We start from the raw sequence: 22,009 nt of genomic DNA, 5'->3' as shown, positions 1-22,009 counted from the left end.
AGGATCGTAAAACTACCCACTGGCTGCTATGCGGATTACCTGTGCAATGAAATAATCTGTAGGCTAAACCCCTGTGACACACAGTTTAGCTATCTAACAGATCTGCACATGTACCCTTGAACCTAAAAGTTAAAAAAAAATACTGAAGTGTTAGTTTTTGGATGTTTATTTCATCTAAGCCTATGAAAAATTTATTAAAATCATTGACTAGCATTATATGGAATCAAAACCTAATAACGCTAATGATAAACATGCACTGAAAAGAATTTTTCTGAGTTATTGAAATGTACATGGTCTTATTTTGAAATTGTAGAGATACAAATGAAAAATGCTTTTTTGCAGTCCTGAATGTATACAATCATAAATTATCTTTAATATAATTGTACTCAACTTTACTGATACAATGAAAATAATTTCTTTCTTTTTTTAAGACCATAAGACTCTTTCCAATGTCCTACACAATTTTCCATAATTGGAAAAAATTTAAAGAATGTGAAAAAGTTAACAAGTAGTTTATCCCTTTCTCTGTGGGAGGACTGATTCTTCTCTTTTTGTTCTTAGGCTTTCTCCTCTGATGTAGTATTTCTTCTTGATACTCAGAGAATAATTAGCTGTATTAGATGAAGTTTGACATATTAAAATACATTCTCATTTTGTGGTTCTATAATCCCTCTGTGCATGTGGTTTTAATTACAAAGTACAAACAAGCATTAGCAGGGAAAACAATTTTTTCCTGATATAGTTAACATTTTGAAAGGCTGAAGATATAATTTGAGTTCCTATTTGCAAAGGAAGACTTCTTTATCTGTGCAGTATCATTTATTTAGTATCTATTATGTGTGAAGTAAGGGTACAAATCACATGGTCCTTCATTGTAATTAACTGCCAGGATCACAGGTAGGTAGAAATAGTTGAAAGTAAGTGTAAGAGCAGTCTAGGTTGTCAATTAAGATTCAGTCAGATGTTAAGATCAAGAATGCATATAATTAAAACGATGACGCTGAAAATTAAAACCAAGTGGAAAGAAAGAATGAAGCAGCAACAGCAGATGCTAGAGATGAAGGCATGGAATTCTACCAAAGCCAACTAGACAGTCACAAATATGAAAAAATAAAAAGTAATATAAAAATAAGGCAGAGTTTGAAAGAGGTCAGATGCAGTGTCATAGCCATAAAATGACCATGGTGCTGAGGCAAAATTCTAAAGCAATTCCAGCCTCTAATATCATGCAACTCAATAAGAAGCCAGGCTCTGAAGACTGAGACTTTAGGCTAACCTACATCATATTATACAACCCCACTAGACTATGAGCTCCATGATATATTCGTACTACTAGTGCAAACAGATACCTAACAAATATGTTAATTGGATAGAAAAATAAAGGCATGAATAAATAAGAGGGAAGAATCTCAGTTCCAAATATGACCACCAAGATTTCTGTATATCCTTAATGTGTGCCAATTGCTCTTGTCTTGCTGGGTTTTTTTCGTTTAAAATTTTCAGTACAATGTTAACATTCTTTTGGCTGATGGTATGAAGACTATAATAAAACTACTGAATGCCCTTTGTAAATATTTCTGCCGGGCGTGGTAGCTCACGCCTGTAATCCCAGCACTTTGGGAGGCCGATGTGGGAGGATCATATGGTCAAGAGATCAAGACCATCCTGGCCAACATGGTGAAACCCCGTCTCTACTAAAAATACAAAAGTTAGCTGGGCGTGGTGGCATGTGCCTCAAGTCCCAGCTACTCAGGAGGCTGAGGCAGAAGAATAGCTTGAACCCAGGAGGCGGAGGTTGCAGTGAGCCGAGATCGCACCACTGCACTCCAGCCTGGTGACACAGCAAGACTGTCTCAACAACAACAACAAAAAAAAAACCAAACAAACAAACAACAACAGAGAAAAACAGAAAACAAAATAATTACGTTTAATCTAAATCAGTCTATATGATTTTTAACTTCTGACTAAATGAGATAGCATCCTTCCTATCTCTCAAAGACCTAGCATGTGCAAAATCTCCGAGGCATGAAAGTATATAAAGTTGGATAACGTATAATATGGCTGCGTAAGACATAGAAAAAAGTGTCTCAATGATAAATTTTAGACAAAATCAGTAGGTCATTTTACAAGAAAATGTTCTGCTTGTACATGTAGAAGATAACACTTAGTTTTACTCACAAATGAATTATAATGCAGTGATAATTTTTGGACTATATCTGGCAAACCCACAGCAATCCTTGGGCAATAGCTAAAATCCAAATCTTGAAAGTAAAGTAACATATTTGGTCATGGTGGGAGTTACAACCTACACATAAGCTTTATTTCATTAAACGCATTTTGTTACAGATGATTGCTTTTTTAACAACAGAAATTGTTTTTATGTCCTGTATAACCACACATGTGTATAGTTTCCCTTTAGCTACACAATAATGACTGCTTTTGTGTTGACTTTCATGCTGTTAAGTGGACCATTAGTACTTGACTTGTCCCGTTACATAACATCTTAATAGTGACAAACAAACAAACTTGCAAATCAGCAAAGCATCACACTGCCTGTACTATTAATTTTCTTTATATTCTCCATATTCATTTACATTTAAGTTCAATGAAGAAACACTTCATCAGTATCTTCAGGTTTTCCCAGATGTTTGATCTCACAATTAATATACGAAAATGTAAGCAAAGTCACTAACCTTACAAATACCACCAACCAATTTTCCAAAAAAAACTAAGAACTAAATGAAGACCCCAAAAAATACTCCTGTCTTTCATTAAGCTTCGCAGGCCCAATTTGCTTCAGTGCAGTTGGAAGATTAAGTTATTAATGACAGAATAATTTCAGAGTTGATACAGGTCTGTTATTTATTGATTCTGTTGATTGTCACATACTATGTGCCATTCTAAGCAGTGTTTCCCCAAAGTATATGCTGTGGATGTTAAGGTCAATGTGAAGTAGAAATAAATGGCTCAGAGGACTGCAGTGAACACTACTTCTGAAAAATATAATTCAAAACACAGTCCTGTTGACAGAGCATTAATAATAAGCTTTCTGTTAAGAGAACAAATGATCTGTCCATCTGTTTAAGAATTTTTAAAATCTTCAAGATGTCTAACTAGAAACAGCTGGTAACTATCTATTCCACAAGAGGAACCAAAATATCAAATGAACCACCACATTCTGAATAAATATTTTTTGAGAAAGCACTGAAATTCAGTTGAGAGGAGATGTAGAGTGAAAGAGGGAGGAAGCTAGGAAGCCCCTCAGAGTCGCTGGGCACCAGGACTGGCCCCATCCCAAACCAGACCTAAAGAAGCAGTGAGTGAAGGAACTTTGGCACCACACTCCACCACATACCTCTGGGATCCTAGCTGCAGGCTTCCCAAGACTCCCAAAGACATTTGAACTGGCAGGGGAGCCCCCAGAGAATAGGCAGAAGCACAGTTCAAACTTACATGCATCTCAAAATGTTCCACTATGCAGCGCAGGTGCAGTGAACTGTGACCACAGGTGCCCATGCCCCAAGGCTTGCCCTACTGTACTGAGTGGCTGTAGCTCCTGCTGTCTGCTAGGCTGAAAGACAGCAGGGCCACCACTGCTATGGGACTGGGGTACATCTGATCCATTTAACCCTGTGCCCCTCCTAAGACTGTGTGCCTGAGCACTCTTGCAGAAGTGTGCCCACAGCACAGCCTCCATTGCCCCATCTGAGTGTTTTGCTGGAGGCCTAGAAGCAGTCTGCCCTCCTGCAGCATAGCTGATGCTTGACAGCGACAGGCTAGTATCCCTGGAACTGGTCCCAACTCCCTAGGACTTGAGCACACCACCCAGGGATACTAAGCTGAGATCTGTAGCTTTAGCTTGAGTGGGGAAGCAGCCCTCACTCTCAGAATACAGAGAAGACTATGGCATGGGCTCATGTGCTGACATCAGAGCGGGACATCCCTCCTTTCATAAGACCAGTCCGGGACAAGTGCTGCCCTGACAGCCAGCTGCACCTTCTTCCCCAGGGAGCCCCAAGGCATCAAATGCCTAGAACGGTGATCTGGGTGCAGAATGCATAGGACAAGCTTAGCTGGTTGGGTCTGCTCCTAGTGCAGACAGTGGAGGGAAACCTGCCAGGTAAGGAGAACACAAGTTTGTCAGGCTGCCAGGCCGAAAATATACCGGTTATACACGTGGTACCACTGTCCTGGTCGGTATTCTCTGCCCTTCACCTACTGCATCAGTAGACTACCAGTGAACATACTCCACAACTCACTCTGACTCTGGGAAGTACAGAGGAACAATGGGTTCCCAAGGAGTCTCCTGGACTGCTTCTAAGGGAGGGAGGAGCACAACCCATTAAAGCCTGCTTCCCACCAACCCCCAGGGCAAGGAAAACACTGGAAAGGCACCAGTAGTTAAAAGGGTTACCACCCAGGCTCAGAAACCAGAGAGGCAGTCATATCTCGCCCAGTGCCTTCCCTCCCCAGAGCATTATTGTGGATGCAGTGAAATAAAAAAGCAGAGCGTGCAACTAAGGTCCTATTTGCAGGTCCGTATCTTGTAAGTATCATCTACTGGACTGCACTCTGAATTACACCACCAAACAAAACTACACTGCTTCAACACTGAAAGCCTGTGAAACCCACCTCAGGAACCTATTTACAACCAAGGAAACTGTACAGAGTCTTGGCCATATGAAAGATTCAGAAAAAAAGCCAATTGACGATACATACCATATACCACAGTCAAACTTTCAAGAAAAAAATGTAAAGAAACTCCAACCAAACAATAGCAAATTAAAAACAAAACAAAACAAAACAAAACAAAACAACACAACACAACACAACAACAAACATGAAGTTTCTGTTCCTTCCGAGAAGGAATCTGTGCAAGAAGTACAAGAATTGAGAAAGTCAGTGTTTTGTTACATCCAAAGGATTGCACTAGCTCCCTAACAATCAATCCTAACCAGGCTGAAATGTGTGAAATTAAAGATATAAATTCAGAATCTGGATGGCGAAGAAGCTCAAGAGAAAGTTGAAATCTAATCCAAGACAAAAAAGCAATCCAAACCTTCAAAAGACAACAAAGATATATTAAGAAACAAACTAAAGTTCTGGAATTGAAAAATTCACTATAGGAATTTCAAATTACAGTTGGAAGTCTTAACAATAGACAAGATCAAACAGAAGAAACAATTTCAGATCCTGAAGATCACACCTTCAAATCAACATAGTCACATAAAAATAAAGAAAAAAGATTTTTAAAAATGAACAAAGCCTCTGAGAAATAAGAGATTATGTAAAACAACCAAACCTATGAGTCATTTTGCTTTAAGAGAAGAGAAAGCAAACAACATGAAAAGCATATTTGAGGATATAACCTACAAAAATTTCCCCAATCTTGTTAGAGAAATGAATGTGCAAATACAAGAAATGCAGAGATTCCCTGCAAGAAACTAAACAAGATGACCGTCCCCACGGCAGTCATCAGTCTTTCAAATGTCAATGCGAAAGAAAAATCTTAAAGGCAGCAAGAGAAAAGGGTCATACCACCTATGAAGGGAACCCTATCAGGCTAACAGAGGACTTCCTGTCAGAAAACATAGAAGCCTAAAGAGACTGGGGCCTACTTTTATAATTCTTAAACAAAACTCCAACCAAAAATTTCAACTCATGCTATACTAACCTGGTAAGTGAAGAAATAAAATACTTCTCAGAGAAGCAATCACTAAGAGAATTCATTACCACAAGACTAGCCTTACAAGAGCTGCTTAAGAAAGTTGTAAACATGAAAATGAAACAACAATAACTGCTACCACAGAAAACACGTAAGCACATAGACCACAGACCCCACAGGGCAACTACACAATCAAGACTAAAAGGCAACGAGCTAACAACAGGAAGACAGGAAGAAAACTTCACATATCAATATTAACGTTGAATGTAAACAATCTAAATGCTCCACTTAATAGACAGTGTAGAAAAATTCCATTAAAATATGTTCTTCTGTCTCCAATAGATCCATCTCACATGTAACAATACTCATAGGCTCAAAGTAAAGTAATGGAAAAATATCTAACCCTCACATGAAAAAACAGAGCAGAGGTTGTACTTATATCAGATAAAACTGACTTTAAATCAACAACAGTTAAAAAAGGACAAAGAAGATAATTATATAATGATGAAGAGTTCAATTCATCAAGAAGACTTAAGTCTCTTAAACATATATGCATCCAAAATTGGAGCACCCAAATTCATAAAATATTCATTAAAAATTTCTAAATATACAAAAAGACTTGGACAGACACATAGTAATAGTGGGGCAATGTCAAGACCCCACTCACAGCATTAGACAGATAGTTGAGGCAGAAAACTAACCAAGGAATTCCTAACTTAAATTCAGTGCAATGCACCTAACTGACACCTACAGAATATTCCGCACAACAACCACAGAATTAACACTCTTCTCATGTGAATGTGAAAACATACTTGAAGAAGATCAGTCATATCCTTGGTCACAAACTAAATCTTAAAAAATTCAAAACAATCAAAATCATACCAAGCATATTCTCAGATCACAGTGGAATAAAAAGAAATTAATATCAAGAGGAAATCTCAAAAACACAAAATTACACAGTAACTAAACAACTTGCTCCTGAATGATTTTTGGGTAAATAACAAAATTAAGACAGAAAACAAAAAATTCTTCGAAATCAATTAACAAAGATACAACATACCAGAATCTTTAGGATATAGTAAAAGCAATGTTAAATGTTTTTAGTGCTAAATACCTACATCAAGAAGGCAGAAAAATGTCAATTAACAGTCTAACATCACATCTAGAGAAACTAGTAAAACAAGAAAAAAACTAACCCAAAAGGTAGCAGACAAAAATAAATAACTAAAATCGGAGCATAACTGAATGAAATTGAAGCCGAGAAATCCATATAAAGAATCAATGAAACCAAAAGTTGGTTCTTTGAAAAGATAAACAAGATCAATAGACTACTGTCTAGATTACCAAAGTGATGGTGGTGGTGGCAGGGAAGAGAAATGATCCAAATGAGTAAGCACAGTCAGAAATAACAGATGACATTACAACTGATGCCACAGAAATAAAAAGATACTCAGACACTATATTAACACTTCTTTGCACAAAAACTAGAAAATCTAGAGAAAACAGATAAATTCCTAGAAACACACACTCTTCCAAGTCTAAATCAGGAGGAAACAGAAACCCTGAACAGGCAAATATTGACTTCAGAAAATGAATCAGTGACAAAAAACCTACTAACCAAAAAAAGCCCTGGACCAGATGTATTCAGATGAATTACATAAGATGAATAAAGAAGAGCTGGTACCAATCCTACTGAAACTACTCCAATAAAAAAAAAAAAAATCAAGGAGGGGATCCTCAGATGAATTCTACAAGATGGATAATAAAGAAGAGCTAATGTCAATTTTACTGAAACTATTTTTAAAAAAAATCAAGGAGAAAAGAATCCTTCCTAACACATTCTATCCAGCCAGCAACACTGATACCAAAACTGGGCAAAGAAAATTATATACCAATATCACTGATGAATACAGATGTAAAAATCCTCAACAAAATACTGTTATAGCAAACTAAATCCAACAGCACATTCAAAAATTAATCCACTACGATCAAGTAGGTTTCATTTCTGGGATGCCAAGTTGGTTCAACATACACAAATCAATAAATGTAATACACCACATATACATAATTAAAAACAAAAACCGTATGATCATCACAATAGGCACAGAAAATGTTTTCAATAATGTCCAGCATCTATTCATGAAAAAAATCCTCAACAAACCACACATCAAAGGAATAAACTTCAAAATAATTAGAGCCATCTCTGACAAAGCCACAGGCAACATCATTCTGAACAGGAGACAAAAGCTGGAACCATTCTCCGTGAGAACTGACACAAGACAAGAATGTCCACTCTCTACTGCTATTCAACATACTATTAGAAGTCTTCACAAGAGCAATAAGGCAACAAAAAGAAAGAAAAGGCATCCCAATGGGAAAAGAATAAGTCAAAGTGTCTCTCTTTGCAGACCAAATGATTCTGCATCTAGAAAACACTAAAGACTCTGCCAAAAGACCTGATAAACAATTTCAGTATGGTTTCAGAATACAAAAATCAATGTACAAATATTAGTATCATTTCTATAAGCCAGTAACAGTCAAGCAGAGACTCAAATCAAGAACACATTCTTATTCACAACTGCCACACACGCACACAGAGAATTACCTAGGAATACATGTAACCAAAGAAGTGAAAGACCTCTACAAGGGAAACTACAAAAACACTGCTGAAAGAAATCACAGATGACACAATAAATGGAAAAACATCCCATGCTCATGGATTGGAAGGCTCACTATCATTAAAATGGCCATTCTGCCCAAAGCAATCTACAGGTTCAGTACTATTCCTCTCAATTTACCTTGATTTTTCATAGAATTAGAAAAAAAAATTAAAAAGCTATTCTAAAATTTATGTGTAATCCAAGCAGAGCTCAAATAGCCATGGTAATCCTAAGCAAAGTAACAAAGCCGGAGAGATCAGATTACTCAACATCAAACTATACTACAAAGCTACAGTAACCAAAACAGCATGGTATTGGTATAAAAATAGACATGCAGACCAATGGAACAAAATAGATGACCCAGAAGTAAAGTTACACATCTACAATCACCTGATCTTTGGCAAAGTCTATACAAATAAACAATGGGGAATAAACACCTATTCAATAAATAGTGCTGGGGTAACTGGCTAGCCATATTCAAAAGAATGAAACTCGACCCCTACCTCTCCATATATACAAAATCAACTTAAGATGGATTAAAGACTTAAAAATAAGACCTAAAACTAAAAATCCTAGATGAAAACCTAAGAAATATTCTTTTGGACACTGGCCTAGGCAAATATTTTCTATGACTAAGTCTTCAAAAGCAGTTGCAAATAACAAAAGTTGACAAGCGTAACCTAAGTAAACCTAAGCTTCTATACAGCAAAAGAAACTATCAACAGAGTAAACCGACAACCTATACAACAGAAGAAAATACAAACTATGCATCTGATAAACGACTCATGTCCAGAATTTACAATAAACTCAAAAAACTTAACAAGCAAAAAATAAAGAACGCCCATTAAAAAGTGGACAAAGGATATGAACTGACACTCTCAAAAGAAAACCTACAAGTGGCCAAAAAATGTGAAAAAATGCTTATCAACTGTAAGCATCAGAGAAATGCAAATCAAAAATACAATGAGACACCATTTCACACTAGTCAGAATGGCTGTTACAGAAAGTCAAAAAACATATGCTTACAAGGCTACAGAGAAAAGGAAAAGCGTATACACCACTAGTGGGAATGTAAATTAGTTCAGCCACTGTGGAAAGCAGTTTGGAGATTTTTCAAGGAACTAAAATTAGAACTGCCACTCTACCTAGCAATCTCATTACTGGGTATATATAAAGGAAAATAAATAGTTCTACCAGATAAACACATGTACTCGTATGTTCACTGTAGCGTTATTCACAATAGCAAAGACATGGAATCAATCTAGGTGCTCATCCACAGTGGATTAAATTAAAAAAATGTGGTACATATACACCAGAGACTAATATGCAGCCATTACAAACAACAAAATCACGTCCTATGAATCAACATGAATGTAGCTGGAGGCATAATTTCATGCAGAAAAGGAAAACCAAATATTTTATGTTCTCACAAGTGGAAGCTAAACCTTGGGTGCATACAGACATATACATTAGAACAACAGATGCTAGGGCTCCAAAAAGAGGGAGGAAGGGAAGGAGAGAGGCCAAAAGCTAAAAAACTTCCTATCTGGGTGATGGGCTAATAATGCCCAATCCTCAGCATCACACAATATACTCTTGTAATAACCTACACATGTATTAACTGAATCTAAAATTTTTAAAAAGACTTGTTAAGATGTGAACATTTAAGACCTAACACCATAAAAACCCTAGAAGAAAACATAGGCAAAACCATCAAGGACATAGACGCAGGCAAGGACTTCATGACTAAAACACAAAAGCAATGGCAACAAAAGCCAAAATAGACAAAGAGGATCTAATTAAACTCCAGAGCTTCAGTACAGCAAAAGAAACAATCATTAGAGTGAACTGGCAACCAACAGAACGGGAAAAAATTTTTGCAATCTACCCATCTGACAAAGGGCTAATATCCAGAATCTATAAAGAACTACAACAGATTTACAAGAAAAAAACAAGCAAATACATTCAAAAGTAAGCAAAGAATATGAACAGACACCTTCCCAAAGAAGACATATATGAAGCCAATAAACATGAAAAAATGCGCATCATAACTGGTCATTAGAGAAATGCAAATCAAAACCACATTGAGATACCAGCTCACACCATTTAGAATGGTGATCATTAAAAAATCTGGAGACAACAGGCGCTGAAGAGTATGTGGTGAAATAGGAACACTTTTACACTGTTGGTGGGAGTGTAAATTAGTTCAACCATTGTGTAAGACAGTGTGGCGATTCCTCAAGGATCTAGAAACAGAAATTCCATTTGACCCAGCAATCCCATTACTGGGTATATACCCAAAGGACTATAAATCATTCTATTATAATGACACATGCACACATATGTTCACTGCCACGCTGTTTACAATAGCAGAGACCTGGAACCAACCCAAATGCCCATCAATGATAGACAGGACAAAGAAAATCTGGCACACATACAACCATGGAATACTTTGCAGCCATAAAAATGAAGAGTTCATGTCCTTTGTAGGGACATGGATCAGTGTGGAAATCATTATTCTCAGCAAACTGACACAAGAACAGAAAATCAAATACTGCATGTTCTTACTCGTAGGCATGTGTTGAACAATGAGAACATATGGACACAGGGAGGGAAGCATCACACACTGGGGTCTGTTAGTGGGGGCCTCAGGGAGGGACAGTGGGGAGTGAGGAGGATAGGGACGGGTAATGTGAGAAGAAATGCCAGATATAGGTGACAGGGGGATGGAGGCAACAAACCACCTTGCCATGTATGTATCTAGGCAACAATCCTGCATGATCTGCACATGTACCCCAGAACCTAAACTACAATAAAAATAATGTGAAATAAAGATAAAATTTCTTATAGAGATAGATGTTCTTAAATATGCATACATTTTTATACTTTTCTCTGAAGAATTGTTTACAAGACATACGATACTGACTTAAAAATAAAACTATATTTAATTGATGAGACTTTATTTGTGGCTTTTTTTCCCAGAGCATATCTTGAAATAAAACCAATACCAAATGTGTTGTTTTCATTTTTTCCCTCTCAGTTGGAATCTACTAAAAAAGAAGAAACTGACATATTATTATAAGTTGTAGTAAATACAGTCTATGAGTAGTACACTGCCCATATTTCTTTGTCATAATGCCTCAGTGTGTTCCAGCCTGACTTCCACCACCAGCACCTACATTTCTTTGACTGGCTGGCTTTCTTTGACAAATTAAGTCCACCAGTGCTGGAGAAGTACTTCCTTTGCCAAGAGAATAGTACCCAGCAAATGGCTGATGGGATCTGGCATATAAATACCTCAGCTCCCCCACCACTTTAGTAGGAAGGTTGACATATGTGTTCTACACAGGCTCCCAGAGATCCCACAGCAGCATTAAGCTTGAGTGGCTCATAACACTGACTGTATAAATACATCTTTTTTGGCTGCTTTCTTCCTAGACTGTTTGCCACTCCCCTCCCATGTTTCCTTAACTTCCAGTATGAACTTCTTTCACTTCAATCACTGTCTTTGGATCTGTTCTGAAAGAAACTCAAAATAAGGCAAGTGTATTTTCAACTTTTACAAGTGCTTACGCAGACCAGGCCTCTCAGACCAGTGGCTGTCTCTGTCTTTCTCTTTCTCTTCCTCCCACCTATGGCACCCTTCTTGGTGCCTCCAGCTTCTCTGCCTATCTTACCCCTGACCTTTCTTGCCCCTGCACTGAGCCTAATGCTGGCTTGACCCTGGTAGCTGCATGTCATAGGACCTGACTCTGTCTGACACCGCCTTCCCTCTTTGCTTTATGGGATTGCTATCTACCAAGTCTGTGCTGATACGGGTACAGACACAGCCATTCTCAGCCCTGTAAAAAATATATACATTTATTATCAGATTTTATCTACCAAAAAAATACAAAGTAAGAACAGCAGAATTCAACTCATTTTACAGAACAACAACAGAGAGAAAAAGTAACTTCCCCAAAATGACAGGCCTGGTAAGAGGTAGAGTTTGGAGAAGAGCTCTGCCCTGTTTTCTTTTTGTTTCTATTTGCCTGCACACTTCAGGACAGAGGCATAAAAACGTCTCTATGGGCCACAGTCTTCACTTTCTCTTATCAATGTCAATTTTTAAGCATATAAAATGCCATAGATTAAATCATATTTGCTAAGACATAGTAAAGAAAATCCACTTACAGATGGGCACAGTGGCTCAGGACTATAATCCCAGAACTTTGGGAGGGCAAGGCAGGAGAACTGCTTGAGTCCAGGAGTTCAAGACCACCCTAGGCAACACAGCAAGACCCTGTCTCTTGGGGAAAAAAAAGACCCGGCACAGTGTCATGCACCTGGAATCTCAGGTACTTGGGACACTGAGGCAGGAGGATCACTTGAGCCAGGAGTTCAAGGCTGTGGTGAGCTATGATAGCACCTCTGCCAAGGTGACCAAGTGAGACTCTAACTCTATAAAACAAAATTAAAATTTTAAAAACTTTAAAAATAAGCACGCATTTACAGACCAATCATATTTGCTGATGACGTTCAATATATACAACCATCCTAAACATTAAATAGAGGTCCGCATGACCCTAAGCTCTGGCTATCTCAGTTTTCCAAACTTTTTTTTTTTTTTTAAGAAAAAAGAAAATCACTCGTTGTGATTATATGCTAGATGGGTTAGTTTTCTTGGGTGCAAAGATTCTAGGAAGACAAAATTATATTTAAGGTTACCTAGGCTTCTCACTTTCAATACTCTGATATTTGGGGCCAGACTATTTATTGGGTGTAGGAGGCTGTCCTTTGTATTTTAGGTGTTTAGCAGCATTCCTGGCCTCTATCACTAACTGCCAGAAGTGGATAGTTGCCCTGAAAATTGAGACAATCTAAAACGTATCCAGACACTACCAAACGTCACTACCAAAAACCCAGCTTGGGAAAGCATTTATGGAGATCTCAAAAGCAATCTAAACAAAATAAAATATTGACAAATGGGACCTAATTAAACTAAAAAGCTTTGGCAGAGAAAAAAAAAACAAAAAAAGCTATCAACAGAGTAAACAGACGCCCTACAGAATGGGAGAAAACATTCGCAAACTATGTACCTGACAAAGGTCTATTATCCAGAATCTATAAGCAACTTAAACAAATCAACAATCAGAAAATAACCCCATTAAAAAGTAGGCAAGTACATGAACAGACACTTCTCAAAAGAAGACAGACAGTGGGTAACAAATATATGGAAAGAAGCTCCACACATCACTAATCATCAGAGAAATGCAAATTAAATCCACAATGGGATACCATCTCACACCAGTCAGAATGGCTATTTTTTTAAAGTCAAAACATAATAGATGCTGGCAAGGCTGTGAAGAAAAGGGAACACGTACACTACTGGTGGGAATGTAAATCAGTACAGCTATTATGGAAAACGGTATGGAGATGTCTCAAAGAACTAAAATAGAACCACCATTTGACCTAGCAATCCCATCGCTGGGCATATACCCAAAGGAAAATAAATTGTTCTACCAAAATGACACATGCATTTGTATGTTCATTGCAGCACTATTCTCAATAGCAAAGACATGGAATCAAACGAGGTGTCTATCACAGTGTGGATAAAGAAAATGTGGTACATACACAACAACAAGAAATACTACATAGCCATAAAAAGAATGAACTCATGTCTTCTGTAGCAATATGGATGCAGGTGGAGGCCACTATCCAAAGCAAATTAACAGAAACAGAAAATCAAGTAATGCACGTTCTTACTTAAAAGTAGGAGCTAAACACTGGATACACATGGACATAAAGATGTGAACAATAGACACTGCAGGCTATTAGAGGGAGAAGGAGGAAAAGGCTGAAAAACTACCAATTTGGTTCTATACTCAGTACTTGGGTGATGAGATCATTCACACTCCAAACCTTTATCATGCAACGTACCAAAGTAACAAACCTGCACAGGTATCCGCTAACCTAATATAAAAGCTCTACCAAACAAACAAAAAAAAGTCTGATACCCTCCCAAAAAGCATTACAATATGTTAAAACATTCTGTAAGAAAGTTGAACAATTTTTTATATACTTTAACAAACCATAAAAAATAATGAAAAACAATGCCTTAATATGTTTTATACCTAAGGAATACTCTAAGAAGAATATTAAAAGGTAGTATCAAAAAATTTATGAGATTTCCTAAATTTACAATGTTAACTATCATTAACGCAACAGTGATCAAATATCTGCATCAGGCCCTTCTTTATGTAACAGAAGTGTATCAGTGACAAAAATGGATAAAATCCATTCTTTCAGATGCTTATGTATTACTGGGTCATGGCAAAAAACAGATTGAAAAAATAACATAAGTAAATTATGTAGCATATAGTAAGGGGACAAGTACTATGGAGAAAAAATAAAACAGGAGAGGGAGAAACAGTATGGGCACTGGGGAGGAGGAAGAGAAAAAAGGGCTAATTTTAAATAGCGTGGTGAGGAAAGGTCTTGTTGAGAGGCCACTGTTTGTGTGAAAATTAAAGGTAAGGGAATAATTTATTGCTCTAAAATTATTTCAAATTATTTTTCTTTGTATAACTGAATTTTGAATATTGAAAACTTTCTGAAACTACCGTTCTTTCTAAATAATGCCATATTTCAAAAACATATACATGTTGTAAAAACTATGTCTAACTTATTATGGCAACCAATTATTCAAAGAGGCTAGCTCTGACTTCATATCCTTGTCCTCCATCTACAGGAGAAATCTGAAAATGTTCCCAAAAATATGAGACCAACTTGATTATTATACAGTAATAATAGTAATTATTTTATTATTAGCAGGTGGAAAAAACAGGAGAGAACAGATGAAACAAATATTCTCTCAAAATATGTACCTTTAAAAAAATATATAAGAACTGAAAAATTCTAGTGATGGGTACAAGAAGGCATGCCATTTATACTATTCTCTCAAAATATGTATCTTTAAAAAAAACAGAAAGAATTAGAGAAAAAAATTAAAAACTGCTAATTTTTACCACCCTAATATTGTCTCAAAGAGAGTATGTTTCTATGCTGATTTATCACAGTATTTCCTACTCACCAAATGTAAAAAGGAGGCAACAAACTCAGTTATATGAATTCAGTGGCAGTTACTAACATGAACTCTGCTACTAATGTATCAATTTCACTTTTAATTCTGTGGCAAAGAGTTCCTAACACTCTAATACAATGACTGCCAGAGCTGTTAACAATGTCTTAATCCCTTCTGAAGGAAATTAAATTTACCATGGATGGGAAGGACACTGGATATCAACTGTTCCAATTTCCTCTAGTGGGGATACATAGTATTGCCATAGCAATAGGTAAACATGAAAAAACAGTGTATGCATGTAACTTGAAATGGTAGATACTAATTTTTTTCATCAACACTAAAGTAGCGCTCATCCTAAAAAAAATTAATATTGTGTGTGTGTGTGTGTGTGCGCGCGCGCACGTGGACGCATATATGTGTACAGAGGTAGTGATAAAGAATATATATTTTGATTGACAATCTTTTCCTACTAAACACTAAACATAATTTCTCATTCCTATATTAAGCTGTATTAAACTTCCGAATATTGATGCTTACAAAGTACACTTACCACTTGTCCATTGTGTGGGTTCTTATGAGCATATGGAGGTCCACGGATATGGTTCCACATCTGGCCAGAAGTCATAGCAAAGACTATACACTGAAAAACAGGGTACAATGTTTCGATACATAAACCAGAGAATACCAGAATAATGCATTTCTAAAACACAGTGGTCATGATGAAACTAACTCGTAAAAATCATTTATCACCTTACCCATTTAAAAAAATTTCACTTACTAACTACAGGACCTTGAGTAAGTTACTTATTCTCCCTGCATCAGATTCCATATCTACAAAATTGGGAGGCCAGCTCTGTTAAAGAAGTGTGTTAATGATTACATTGGATAACATATGTGAGGCATCTGGCATGCTGACAATCTGATATTACGTGCTCATCTGAGCCAGTCAAAAGCACAGATGAGACACTTGATGTTTTAGAGATATTTTAAAGGACATGATAATCATCTTCTATATCCTCTAAACATCATTCTTCTATTAGTCTGGATAACCAAAAGCCTACACTCTTGGATTACAGTACTTAGATCCCCATAAGTACCTAAACACTTTCCACAAAATGTATGACACAGTAACTTCAGAAGATGTTTAGAGATGGAAGAAATCACAAAAAGACACAGCCAGGAATAACTCAGAGATTATATACCTGCTAGATATATCAGAAAAAGCTGTATTTGGAAAATGAATACTGAAGATCCAAGGCATTGCAGGAGGGTGGGAGAGAATATATAAACCAGAAGTCACACTTCAATCAGTGTAACTTAGGTGTCAGTATGTTTTTGTTTAAATCACAGAATATTTTTAAATTAATGAACCGGGACTCCTTTAGATTAAATGTGTTCTCTAGGTTGAAACAGTACCTATACTTCCTGCTTTCGTATATCTTGCCCAATCACTCTTTACTTCAGCTTCCTGGCTCTCAGAAGCATTTGTACCCCCCCCCCCCCCCCCCCCAAAAAAAAAACCAAAAACCAAAAAATAAACACCACCACCACCACCATCAACAAAGGCAAGAATGAGCCACACATGACTGGGGGTCTAAATATTCTAGGTTGGCATAATTTTTAAGGGAGGAAAAGGGATACAAAAGGGAAGAAGATGGGGCACATAAGCAACGATACCTAAATCTGGAAAATAAATTTAGATTCTGTTCTCTGCTTGAGAGCCAAAGTGTTTCAACAGATAATGATAAAACAGCTTTGGAGGAGTTAATCTGAATCCTTTTCTGACTTTCTTAAGAATAACTCTGAAATTAACTCAGACTTGTTTAAAGCCAGATTTGACTTACAGACTAAGCCTAGGTTGGACTATTTTCTGAGTAAAGATTTTACAAAATATTTTCAGTTAAACTTGGTAAAGACACTAGAATATTAGGCCTAGGCCGAGAGTGAGCATAGAGAGTGATTCACCATCTAAAAACATAAATTAAAAATTTGAAATTGTTAATTGACACAAGAACAGAAAGCCAAACGCTGCATGTTCTCACTCATAGGTAGGTGTTGAACAATGAGAACTTGAGAACTCAGGGAGAGGAGCATCAGACACTGAGGGCAGTTGGTGGGGGGCAGGGGAGAGAGAGTGGCGGGTGGGGAGGGTGGAGAGAGAGAACATCGGGAGAAATGCCAGATACAGTATGCACCTAAAGTAAAATTTTAAAAAAGGGTGGGGGGAAGCATAGTCAAAGAATTAAGTGGACAAATTCAGTAATCTAAAGTAATCTAGAAGTCTAAGAATAAAATTTGAAATAAGAAAAAAATTTGAAATTGTTATGTGAGAGAAATAAAGTCTATATTTAATTTATAGGAACATCATATCAGTGAATTTAAGAGTATATTAAAGTTGATTATTTATGTTATAGTGTTTTAGGCAGAGTGTATTTTAAAATCCAGAAAAAGGAGTTAGACACAGTAGCATGTCCCTATAGTCTCAGCTACTCAGAAGACTGAGATGGGAGGATCCTAGGATTTCAGAACCAGCCTGGGCAACATAATAAGACCTGGAGCCCTTTAAAAAAAAAAAAAAAAAAAAAAAAAAAACTGCAGGCCAGGGACAGTGGCTCATGCCTGTAATCTCAGTACTCTGAGAGGCTGAGGCAGGTGGATAGCTTGAGCTCAAGAGTTTGAGACCAGCCTGGGCAACATGGCAAAACCCCTTATCTACAAAAATTACAAAAATTAGCCAGGCATGGTGGTGTGCATCTATAGTCTCAGCTACTGAGGAGGCTGAGGTGAGAGGATCGTTTGAGGTGGGAGGTCAAGGCTGCAGTGAGCCATGATCATGCCACTGGATTCCAGCTTGGGCATCAGAGCAAGACCCTGTCTTAAAAAATAATCCAGGAAAAGATACATCTTATGACCAAAAACATTTATAGTATAAACAAATTACCTTTTGTTTTTAATAAACGAGTGGTTATATACAGTTTTATCTTGTTACGCCCTAACCCTTGTCACTAAACCAGCAACGGAAACTATGGTATGTATCTCTGGTTTTGCCTTTACCTATGTTCATTCCTTCTTTGCCTCTTTTTACTGATTCCACGATATTCCAATATTGAATTACGAAAGCACATGGTCAAGTAGGTATCTCAGAAAGATGGCACTAATCACAGAAAGGAGAATAGACTGGAGAAATCAGTTTGGAGGCTGATGCCTAAATACTCATGAGAGACTACTATAGTCTATTTCATGGTACAGTTAAGAATTGAGAGAAGCAGACATATAAGGCAAATATTTAATAGGTGGAGTCCTTAAGTTTTGGTGATTGAGTAATGTGACAGAAAAAAAAGAGAATCAAAACTAACTCCACCTTTGTGATTTATGACTGGAGCAGCAGAGTATTATGGCCCAATGAGATACAGAATGACAGAGGCAAATAAGTGTGAAAGGGAAGCAGCTAACACAGATTTGGAGTTCATTTTCAAAAGGACTGACTCTAATGTGCTTACAAAACATTCACTTCGAAAAACTGTTGGATAGTGAGACTTCTACGAGACACTTACACATACTGTTTAATAACTGATATCTAAGAAAAAGCTATCAATTTGGGAATTGTGAGCACATAGTTGTTACTATAGTCATAGGAATGGATGAAATTGTTCTAGAACAGCAGGTAGGGTGAGAGAAGAAAAGAAAGCATAGGAAAGAATCCCATCAGCTGGTTCATGAACAGCTGCCCAGGACTCTGAGACACAGAAGTCAGGGACTTAGAAAGAAAATGAAGAAAGCAGGTATACTGGCTAAGCATGGTGGTTCACACCTGTAATTCCAGCACTATGGGAGGCTGAGGCAAGAGGATCACTTGAACCCAGGAGTTTGAGACCAGTCAGGCTAACATGGCAAAATGCCGCCTCCATAAAAAAATACAAAAAATAGTCGGGCATGGTGGCATGCACCTGTAGTCCGAGGATAAGGTAGGAGAACTACATGAGCCCAGGAGGTGAAGGCTGCAGTCAGCTAAAATCATGCCACTGCACTCCAGCGTGTACATCTTGTGAGGGTGGGCGGGGCGGGAGGACAGGAAGACAGAAAGAGAAGGAGACAGAGAGAGGTGAGGGGTGGGGAGAGGGTGGGGGAAGAGAGGAGAGTGACAGAAGAGAGGCAGAGAGCGGGGAGAGAGGAGTGGGGGGGGGAGTGGTAGATAGCAGGGAGAGAGAAAGAGGGAAAGAGACAGAAGAGAGAGAGACAATCTAAAAAGTCTCACTTGTTTTGGCTATGAAAATATTTAACCAACTAAGATATTCACAAACAGTAGTATTTACCCAAGAACGTTCCATGTTCTTAAGACAGATCACTAGTATGTTTAAAGTGCCTGGCCTAGAACTTGATCGTAACAGTTGAGAATGGAGGTTTGTAAATTTTAATACTCAAGTTGCAGGTGTATCTTCAGCACCTGTGCAACCTTGAGCAAGTTCATTGCTTTGGGTCTGTTTCCTATCTGTAACACTAGGATAATACTGATATCCATCTTTCTAAACTGCAGGGGTTTTAACTAGGTTAATTTATGTAGCACACTTAAATACTGCACACAATACACAACACAAGCTCAGTGAATATTATTATTCCGAAGCCCGCCACAATTTGCTCCCATACTCCTAAATGGCACCATGTCCCACCACTCCTTAACTGGCACTGCACCCTCCATTCAGATCACTCTTCTTGCTTCCCCCTACATCCATGATGGTAATGCCTGCATCTACGTCTCATTAATGCTGCATCAACCCAGTGAACCTTCTTCTAAACTAGGATTAACTCATGGCCCGTAAATGGTTCTCTAGGGAACCCCTCCAGTTTATTCACTTGACAATTAACTTACTTGAGCACTGCTGTACACCGGGTATGTTACCGGACACTAGAGATTTAAGAATGAATAAGATAAAGATGCTTCCCATCCTCAGCTGGAAATCCTGAATAAGTGACAGGTGCCCTGACATAAAAAATATTTCTCATTTATTCATTCAAGATTTATTCACCAAGAGCATGCTATGTATTTAAAAACTGATTTAGAAGCTGGGGATAAAGCAATGAACAAAAATATGAGGTAGAAATCTATCATTAAGGAGCTTACATTCTACAGGGAGGAAAAGAGATAAGAGCAGTAGCAATACTACTTATGGTATGTCACAAGTTTAAAAAACTCATCCTAATACATGATTTACTCAAGATTCCATGAAATGTTTTAATAAAACAAAAGCAGGTTCAAACCTAGAATAATATGCAGAATCATATGTAGTGACAGATGTATTTACTCATATAGCTCTGGCACTTTTCATAAGAAACAACAAAACACTGAGTAACATGTACTTCTAAAATGCAAAATGGCCTAGGTTTCAAGTTTATAAAAATTCTCATAACTAATGTATCCTTTTTTGGTTGTAACAACAGAAATGTCACCATTTCATTACTTTCAGCAATCTGGAAGTTTTAATTTTGCAATTAATTTGACTTTAATTTTTATTTAATTATATTCAAAGAAAAAGGGCATAATTCATAGTTATAGCTAGATTAATTTTCACAAAATAAACACATCCTTGCAACTACCATTGGAAATCAAGTAAATGAACACTATCAGAAAGACAGGAGCTCTCTTGTGTCTCTTCCTAATCATAATCTACATAACCTTCCCAAGGTAAGAAACATTTTCTTGAAAATTATATATCAAATAATATGTAAATACTCAGTTTTAGTAGATAGAACCAAACACATTTCTCAGGAGGTTGAACGAAATTTATATTCCAAATAGTAGTACATGATATATAGTTTTACCAGTAATTGGTAATAGCTTTTTTATATTTATATTCCAAAAAGCAGCTGAAATATACTTTTACTAATAAGTGGTATTAGCTGTGTGGCTGTGTGTGTTCATTTTAGATCTTCTGGTAAAAGTATCATAGTGTCATACTGTCGTTTTATTTTGCATTCCCTTGATTAATAAGGTTGAATAACTTTTCATATGGTTAGTGAAATTTGGACATTTCTGTAAAGTACCCAGCAAGTAATTTACCCCCTTAAAATTTGGTTGTCTTTTTCTTATTGTTTTGTCAAGGTTCTTTATATTTCTGGATAGAGGTTCTTTGTTAAATATATACATAGCAAATAGTCCTTACCAAACATGAGCCTTGTCTTTCTTTTCATCTCATTGATAGTGATTTTTGACAAACATAAGTTCTTCATTTTAATGTAGTTCAGTTTATCAATTATTTCTTCTATTATGGTTACCAGTTCTTAAGTTCTGTTTTAAGAAAGCCTTGCCTAACCATCAATCATGGAGATACATATTCATGCTCTCTTCTAAAAGTGCAAATGTTTACAGTTTACATTTAGATTCACAATTCCTCTTGAGTTAATTTTTTGTATATAGTGGGAGGTAAAAGTTGAAATTCACCTTTTTCCCATGTAGATAACCAGTTGGTCCAGCAATTATTTATCAAAAATGCCATACAGTACTTACTCCCTGCACTCCAGGGCCACTTTGCTTACAAATCAAGTGATTTTACAAGCCTGAGTATGCTTCTGGACTATAGATGCTGTTCCATATGTCTTTTTGTGAAATGAATACCATGAAGGCTC

At 37.1% G+C, this 22,009-nt stretch overlaps 1 protein-coding gene across 5 annotated transcripts in view; it reads right to left on the bottom strand.

Moving 5' to 3' along the window:
* TUSC3 (tumor suppressor candidate 3) overlaps positions 1–22,009 on the bottom strand; it is a 218,223-nt gene that overhangs the window by 75,802 nt on the left and 120,412 nt on the right. For all 5 annotated transcript variants that reach the window (XR_004271998.1, XM_032288343.1, XM_032288345.1 and 2 more), the window contains exon 6: positions 15,939–16,028. Coding sequence is in view for 4 of the 5 variants with exons in the window: in XM_032288343.1 (XP_032144234.1) it covers positions 15,939–16,028 (90 nt within the window). In the remaining variant the exon portion in view is untranslated. The remainder of the gene's footprint in view (positions 1–15,938; positions 16,029–22,009) is intronic.

The sequence above is a fragment of the Sapajus apella genome, unplaced genomic scaffold, assembly GCF_009761245.1.
Source record: "Sapajus apella isolate SASKATOON/1434 unplaced genomic scaffold, GSC_monkey_1.0 scaffold21, whole genome shotgun sequence".
NCBI lineage: Eukaryota > Metazoa > Chordata > Mammalia > Primates > Cebidae > Sapajus > Sapajus apella.
This window is presented reverse-complemented; position numbering and strand designations above follow the sequence as displayed.